This window comes from Penaeus chinensis, chromosome 14 (genome assembly GCF_019202785.1).
Source record: "Penaeus chinensis breed Huanghai No. 1 chromosome 14, ASM1920278v2, whole genome shotgun sequence".
In the NCBI taxonomy this organism is placed as follows: domain Eukaryota; kingdom Metazoa; phylum Arthropoda; class Malacostraca; order Decapoda; family Penaeidae; genus Penaeus; species Penaeus chinensis.
The window spans coordinates 2,314,263-2,321,762 of NC_061832.1; the positions used below are offsets into that span (position 1 = coordinate 2,314,263).

At 36.6% G+C, this 7,500-nt stretch overlaps 3 protein-coding genes across 4 annotated transcripts; all 3 read right to left on the reverse strand.

Annotated features, from left to right (window-relative positions):
- Window positions 1–338: 338 nt before the first annotated feature.
- On the reverse strand, window positions 339–1,081 carry LOC125032254 (pro-resilin-like). 2 transcript variants are annotated; one of them, XM_047623348.1, is made up of 3 exons: window positions 1,045–1,081; window positions 865–933; window positions 339–702 (listed from the first exon to the last, which is right to left on the reverse strand). In XM_047623348.1, the coding sequence occupies exons 1-3, from the start codon at window positions 1,054–1,056 to the stop codon at window positions 409–411; spliced, it is 375 nt and encodes a 124-aa protein (XP_047479304.1). In that variant the 5' UTR covers window positions 1,057–1,081; the 3' UTR covers window positions 339–408. The 2 variants fall into 2 exon arrangements, with proteins under 2 accessions (XP_047479304.1, XP_047479303.1); XM_047623347.1 differs by having other exon boundaries at window positions 339–711; window positions 1,045–1,071.
- A 1,613-nt stretch (window positions 1,082–2,694) lies between these two features.
- Window positions 2,695–3,338, reverse strand: LOC125032263 (pro-resilin-like). Its single transcript, XM_047623358.1, has 3 exons — window positions 3,320–3,338; window positions 3,146–3,214; window positions 2,695–3,064 (listed from the first exon to the last, which is right to left on the reverse strand). Exons 1-3 carry the CDS (start codon window positions 3,329–3,331, stop codon window positions 2,777–2,779), a joined length of 369 nt encoding a protein of 122 aa, XP_047479314.1. The 5' UTR covers window positions 3,332–3,338; the 3' UTR covers window positions 2,695–2,776.
- Window positions 3,339–5,366: 2,028 nt separating this feature from the next.
- Window positions 5,367–6,467, reverse strand: LOC125032060 (cuticle protein-like). The gene is made up of 3 exons (XM_047623025.1): window positions 6,388–6,467; window positions 5,846–5,966; window positions 5,367–5,747 (listed from the first exon to the last, which is right to left on the reverse strand). Exons 1-3 carry the CDS (start codon window positions 6,465–6,467, stop codon window positions 5,445–5,447), a joined length of 504 nt encoding a protein of 167 aa, XP_047478981.1. The 3' UTR covers window positions 5,367–5,444.
- Between the last annotated feature and the right edge of the window lie 1,033 nt (window positions 6,468–7,500).

Consider the following 7,500-nt stretch of genomic DNA (forward strand, 5'->3'; position numbering starts at 1 on the left):
TTATTATCATCACGAAAATGAATCCAAAGCTAAGTAATACAAAAGCTAATCGGTAAATAATTCTTCACCACACACACTTTCACAGAGGTGTGCATGTGAGAGCGTGAGTGCATGTACGTTTGAATGAGAAGTTTTAATATTTAAGCAATTTTATGTATACTTTATTTTTGTGATGAGTCTACTCACCCCAATTAATGATATATGTACTGTAATAACGGAACTTACTATAGTTTTATGTTTAATCAATAGCCCTTTACATTTAACACCAGAAGTTCGGTTAAAATGGCGGACCGTAGTCTTCTTGGGAATAGTGTATTGGAATGAGAGAAACAAATATATTTTCTTCTTATACATGTATTTAAAACAAAGAAAAATAGCAGTCAATAAATATACATATTTTTTTCTTCACTAGGACTCGTATCGTGATGTATCCTCTTCAGACTCAGAAGAGTTAGACTCGTCGGAGACTTCGCCCTCGTAGTTGACCTCAGCCACGTAGCCGGAGTCGCCGTCCACGAAGTACTTGACGGTCTGCAGGCGGCCGTCGGGGAGCTGCACGTAGTAGGATCCCTGGGTGTCGTCGCCGTCACGGGCCTCCTGGTGTCCGAACTCGTTGCTTGAGGAGTCATCGCTGACGGCCCAGTTGAAGCTGTATTTGGCTTCCGAAGACTCGTAGGATTCCTCGGAAGACTCGGAGGTTTCCTGGGAAGACTAAAGATAGTATATATGTATATGTCAGGAAAAGTTTCATTTATATTATAGTAATAGTTCTATGCCAAGGAAAGTTTCCAAAGCTTAATTTTCTATCCTAATAATTACTTCATTACTCATATCCCGACCAAAAGTTCAATGAATTACTCTTACCTGAGGTGGGCGGTAAATCTCACGGCTGTCTGCGGCAACGACGGCTGCCAGACTGACCAGAAGAAGGACCTGTGGAAAGTAGAACAAGAGAATTAACGCTGCGTATCAACTACGGTTTTTATGTTTATTTATACGATACACACGAAGGTATTTGGCATTAGGATTAATAATAGGATTTACCTTGGCGTTCATAGTTGGGCGTGTGAGGTTCGAGTGAATGCCGGTTGCACAGGTTCTGCCCAATATATAGCCGGTGTGACTCAGCCGCAACCTTGAACCGCTAAGACTTTTTTTCTTTTTTTTCTTCAAATTTGTGTAGCCTTACCACTGCTGCTCCCTACTAAAGATTGCACATAATGCAATATCTTTATGCAATAATATCACAAGTGGTGAAGGGACACCAACAACAAACTGGATGACTTACCTTGCAATATCATTTACCCAACCAATGAGCAGAAAGGATTAAATGCAGTATGTGTTTTTATTTTATTTTATGTTTGACCATCATTTTATCACAATTGTTTACTCTTTTACATGCTTTTTGGAAAAAAAAAAATATTTTTGGTCGCAAATACGTTTAATAACAATATCATAATCATAATGCCAATAATGAGTATCAACATAGATATTAATAGATATTGAAAAAAAAAAAAATCAAGGAAAGATGAAATCATGTGAGGTCACGTGTGCTTACTAATTGGTTCCTTGATGGCTGAATCATTGTGGAGCCAGTTATGTAGAAACAAAAGAAAGCTGTAGTACGCAGTGTGATTACAGCAGTGGATAACCACGCTATATATTTGTTATCTCAATGGGATAACTAAAGAAGCAAACAGATTTCAATGCTGTGTATGTTTCTCCGACTGGAAAATGTTCCTGAGGCGATCACAGTATTAACTAAGAAACTGTATTAGTGTCGTAAAACGTGTTAAAACTGGCATCAACACACTGTGGTCAATTTAGATATTTGCTGACACAACTGATCGTAATAACTCCTTGCTTTATTTAATTTTATTTTACTATATTCTAATTTCTTATAATTCTATTTTTGCATGTGTATCAAGTTCAGTATGGTATCTCGGCCTAATGGTTCCCTGCATGCATGGTGACTGCAAATTATCATTAACATAATTATAATATGTTTGCAAATAAGTATATTTGACAACTGTTATGGCAAATTGAATAGTTGGTAATGTCGTTTGGGAATTCCATTCAAAATCACATCTAAAAAAAAGATACAGACTATATGGTCCAAACAAGCACATGTGTAGTAACATTAATCTCATCTATAAGCACTATATCTACACACACACATAAAGAGACAGATAGAAATAGAGACAGATACAAAGATGTGTGTGTATGCCTGTGTGTGAGTAAGCATATATATAGAACTTTAGTAGGGGCAACAATATATGCGTTTTCCCTGATATGATAAGGATATTGAGGTTATTACCATAATTATGTGAGAGTGTGAGTGAATGAGAAGATTTACATAGTTAACCAGTTTTATGTATACTTATATACTGTGATAAATATACTTACACTAGACTGATAATCTATTTTTTGTAATAACGGAACTTCATTTGAGTCATATTACTATTATAGTTAATTTAATGTTTTATGAATTGCCACTTACATTCAACCCTAGATGTTCAATGTAAAATGGCGAAATATGTGTCCTAGACAGCAATATTGCGAAATTAAAAGGGAAAACACACCCTAAATTCAGCTTACCTCGTTAATATACGTTTTCGGCTCTCATGTTATTTTACCGTAAAGTCATTAAAGTCAGACTTCCTGGGAATAATTTATTGAAATGAGAGAAACCAATACGTTTTCATATACATTTATTTTAAACAAAGAAAAGTAACGGTCAATATGTATATACATATATATTTTTTATTTTTCATCACTAAGACTCTTCATCAGACTCGGAAGAGTTAGACTCGTCGGAGACTTCGCCCTCGTAGTTGACTTCGGCCACGTAGCCGGAGTCGCCGTCCACGAAGTAGGTGACGGTCTGCAGGCGGCCGTCGGGGAGCTGCACGTAGTAGGATCCCTGAGTGTCGTCGCCGTCACGGGCTTCCTGGTGTCCGAACTCGTTGCTGGAGGAATCATCGCTGACGGCCCAGTTGAAGCTGTATTTGGCTTCCGAAGACTCGTAGGATTCCTCGGAAGACTCGGAGGTGTCCTGAGAAGACTATATAAATAATAAATTTATGTCACTAATGATTACTACACTTCTCATATCCCGACCAAAAGTTCATTGAATGATTCTTACCTGAGGTGGCTGGTAAATCTCACGGCTGTCTGCGGCAATGATGGCTGCCAGACTGAGCAGAAGGAGAAGCTGTGGAAAGTATAACAAGAGCATTAATGCTGAGTATCAACTACGGGTTTCAAGTTCAAATACACTATACATTGAAAAGTATCCGGTAGTAAGAATAAGATTTACCTTTGCGTTCATGGTTGGGTGTGTGATGTTCGAGTGTATGCCGGTTACACAGGTTCTGCCCAATATATAGCCGGTGCGACTCGGTCGTGACCTTGAACCGCTATGACTTGTTTTTGCAAAATTGTGTAACCTTACCACTGCTGCATCTACTTCAAAATGCACACAATGCAACGGCTTTATGCAATGGTACCACAAGAGGTGAAGGGACGCAATGAACTAACCGTGCTGACTTCCCCTGTAAAACCATTTACTCAACAAATGAACTTATTATCTATGCGGAATGAGTTTTATATACACAACCACCTGATGCCGAGATGTCAAGAATACATGATATGTTTACTGCTTTTTGTTTGCATTTATAATTGCATTTATACATAGATGACCCCACAATACATAATCTCCAAGGAGTCAAATACTGTCTGGCCTATCTCGCCTGTTTACACTTTTTCCTTGATTTTCGGAAGGAAATCAAAATGCGGTTACTTATACCTACTAACTAGTCCTTTGGTGTCCGAACACTTCTGACGCCTTCTGTGTTTGAGCAAAAGAAAACTATAAGAGAGCGATAATCCGATATGTTTTCTTTTCATCCGATTTACAGTTTATTCTGAATTTTAAAATAAAACTCCTCGTGAAGATATAAGTAATGAATACAAATCCAGTGAGATTACGCCTGGTTAAAATAACTTTACCTACTCTGTCTTCCTTTGACTTAAATTTAATAAATACGAAGTTAACAGACACTTCTCCCTCGTTGGAATCTCTTCGCTTCCTATCTGCCAACAGAAATGCTTTTGCAGGAAATTTGGTAATCTAACTGATCCTCATGAACCGCGGGTACTATTTTATCTCATTTCACTGTATTGTCATTTCTTTGTTATTTTATTTGTGCGTGTGTGACAAACCCACTGTGATATCTCGACCAACTGTTTCCCAGCATGTGTAGTGTTTGCAAATTGTCATTAACATCAGTGTACTGTATTTACTAGGTACACCTGGAAATTCCTTCTTGTGATATATCATATTCATATCCCTTCAGACAAAACTTACAGACTGTATTGCCTGAACAATCGCATATTTAGTAACTATCTCTTTCTTGAAGCACCAAATAGGGATATGCATCAGTAAAGACTAGTTGGTGTTCCCACGTTACATATATACGCTCTCACTCTAAAATGTAATTATAATCACACACATATAAACATGCCCGTTATTGTCTACTAACATATCAAAATTACACACATATACATACATATACTCATATATATATATATATATATATATATATATATATATATATATATATATATATATATATATATATATACTCACAGAAATACACATATATCGCACACACAGAAATACACATATATCACACACAGATGTTCGTCTGAGTGTATGTTTGTATATAACTTGACCATCAACTTACCAAAGAATTCTAAATGACAAAGGGAAATCGGTTATTAAAAAAAATGAATACATATACAAGCGAGAACTGGAATAAAAGTCAGACTTCACTTTCATTATTTGACTGACATCCAGTTACATTATGCATTTTTCAAATACTAATCTCTAACTTCATGCAGACTTGTCTTATCCTTATAGAATCCTTATGTATCTCGAAAATAAATCCAAAGTCAGACATTACACTCACAGGAATTGGTGGATAATTCATCGCCTTCATACACACTTCATGCACGCACACATACATATATACATATATACCCACATATAAGTATGAATAGTTTTGCGAATTTAATATATATATATATATATATATATATATATACTCACTTTATTGTACATCATATTTCTCTTAATAACGGAACATCATTGGATTCATGTTATAACTAGTTAATTTTATAAGATTAAGCAGAGGCCACAGTTTAACACGATGTTTGGCGTGTAGTAGCGAAATGCCCGTCCTGTTCAGCAGATGCAGTGTATGGTGAGAGAGAAAAAAACAAACACCGTAACTTCAACTTTAAAGACACTTGTTACCCCAATTGACTTTTCTTAGGAATAATTATTGAAATAAGTGTAACAATCGTGTTTTCTTTATCATCATGTATTTAAACAAACAAGAGTAACAGTCCTTATACATATTAATTCAACTTTTTCTTTACTACGACTCGTATACTGATACATCCTCCTCAGACTCGGAAGAGTTAGACTCGTCGGAGACTTCGCCCTCGTAGTTGACTTCGGCCACGTAGCCGGAGTCGCCGTCCACGAAGTACTTGACGGTCTGCAGGCGGCCGTCGGGAAGCTGCACGTAGTACGATCCCTGAGTGTGGTCTCCGTCACGGGCCTCCTGGTGTCCGAACTCGTTGCTTGAGGAGTCGTCGCTGACGGCCCAGTTGAAGCTGTATTTGGCTTCCGAAGACTCGTAGGATTCTTCGGAGGACTCGGAGGTTTCCTGGGAAGACTATAAAAGTAATATCGATGAGAATTCCAAGTGTACTGATATGAAATGATTATTGTATTACTCATATCTTGATTATCAGTTCGTTGAATAAATCTTACCTGAGTTGGGCGATAAATCTTACGGCTGTCTGCGGCAACGATGGCTGCCAAACTGAGCAGAAGGAGGATCTGTGGAAAGGAGAAAAGTAGCTTTATGGTTATAGGGAAATTATGATTTATTCTGATTGCATATGTAGCTCAAATACATCTGAAAGAATTCATAGGATTTACCTTGGTGTTCATGATTAGGCTTGTGAGGTTCGAGTGAATGTCGGTTGCACAGGTTGTGCCCAATATATAGCCGGTGAGACTCGGCCGCGACCTTGAATTGCAACGGCTCAATTTTTTGCATATTTGTAACCATAGCACTGCTAATCTCCGTTCACAAATTGCACACAAAAGTATTTGTTCATACGATGACAAAACAAGCGAAGAAAGGACATTAAAATCCAATTATTTACTTTAGACGCCAAAAACATTTACTCCACCAGTGAGTTAGAAGGAGTAGTTAGAAATGTGATGCCATACGATTTTAACATATTGCAAAAACGTGGTGAAAGATTTTCTGAATAAAGTCGCACCTCAAAAGATCACGCTATTACTTGAGAAGGTAAATTTCCTTCTTGATATGGTCACAAGTATTAAAAACTAGATTCCTTATATGGTGCTGTATATCGTTCATGTCACTTCGAAATTCCATTAACATTCATTATCTCATTTGGAATAAGTACTTCACTATTCACAGTTGGACCACACAAAAATAGGAGGAAAAATAAGTCAGTTTGAAAAACAATTTCTTTTCCAAGAATTCAGATATGCTGTCCTCCCATGTATCGTAGATCCCCCTAAATAAATGTAATAATTTGCACATCCTGTCACTGAAATATGTGCTGGGACTTACAATAACTACTGCCTCCTTTTATTTATAAAATACATTGGTGTTCATATGCCATATATATGTATGTAAACATAAATATATATATATATATATATATTGTTACGTAACTTTCATTTATTAACAATGACACGTTGCAGAAAGGTGCATGAGAGGACCCAATCTAAGTTAATATGATTTAGTCTCAAAAGTAAGTTTATAAATATCCTTTTGTTTCTTTTAATTCTATGTCTACAGTCCACTCGGAATGTGTATGTTCTTATATGTTAGTTCTGCTGTAATCACTTCTTATAGTTAATTATATTAATTCATACTGGTTATATCTTAGCTCAGTTATTCATGAAAATTATCATATAAATTCATATGCTAGTTCTTCTGTTAGATTTGCTGATAAACAATCATTCATCAATATGCTCGGCATGTATATTTTGTTCTTTAATCATCTGTATTATAGACTTTTATTATTTCCTTTTAGCTCTCCTTTTTATAGTGTTGCTGATTTGAGAGTAATATATTGTAAGTATGCAAAGTAGGATAACACAATATAAGAAAATCACCTCATCCACAAACATATATTTACATAGCACACCAGAAATATGTATATTGAAATAAACCTATCCTGGAAGACAGGGTGACAAATAACATCAACTTACAAATATAAAAGGTAAATTATCGGAACCACAACCCGGCTCAGCCAACCAGCCATAGTCACCTCCTTCTACAAGTGCGTCCAAGATCGTCCTCTTCCTCCCTCGTCCTTACTCCCCATACAACCCATTCTGAGTCGACCAACCCAAAACCCAAACCCGAACAGACCCCA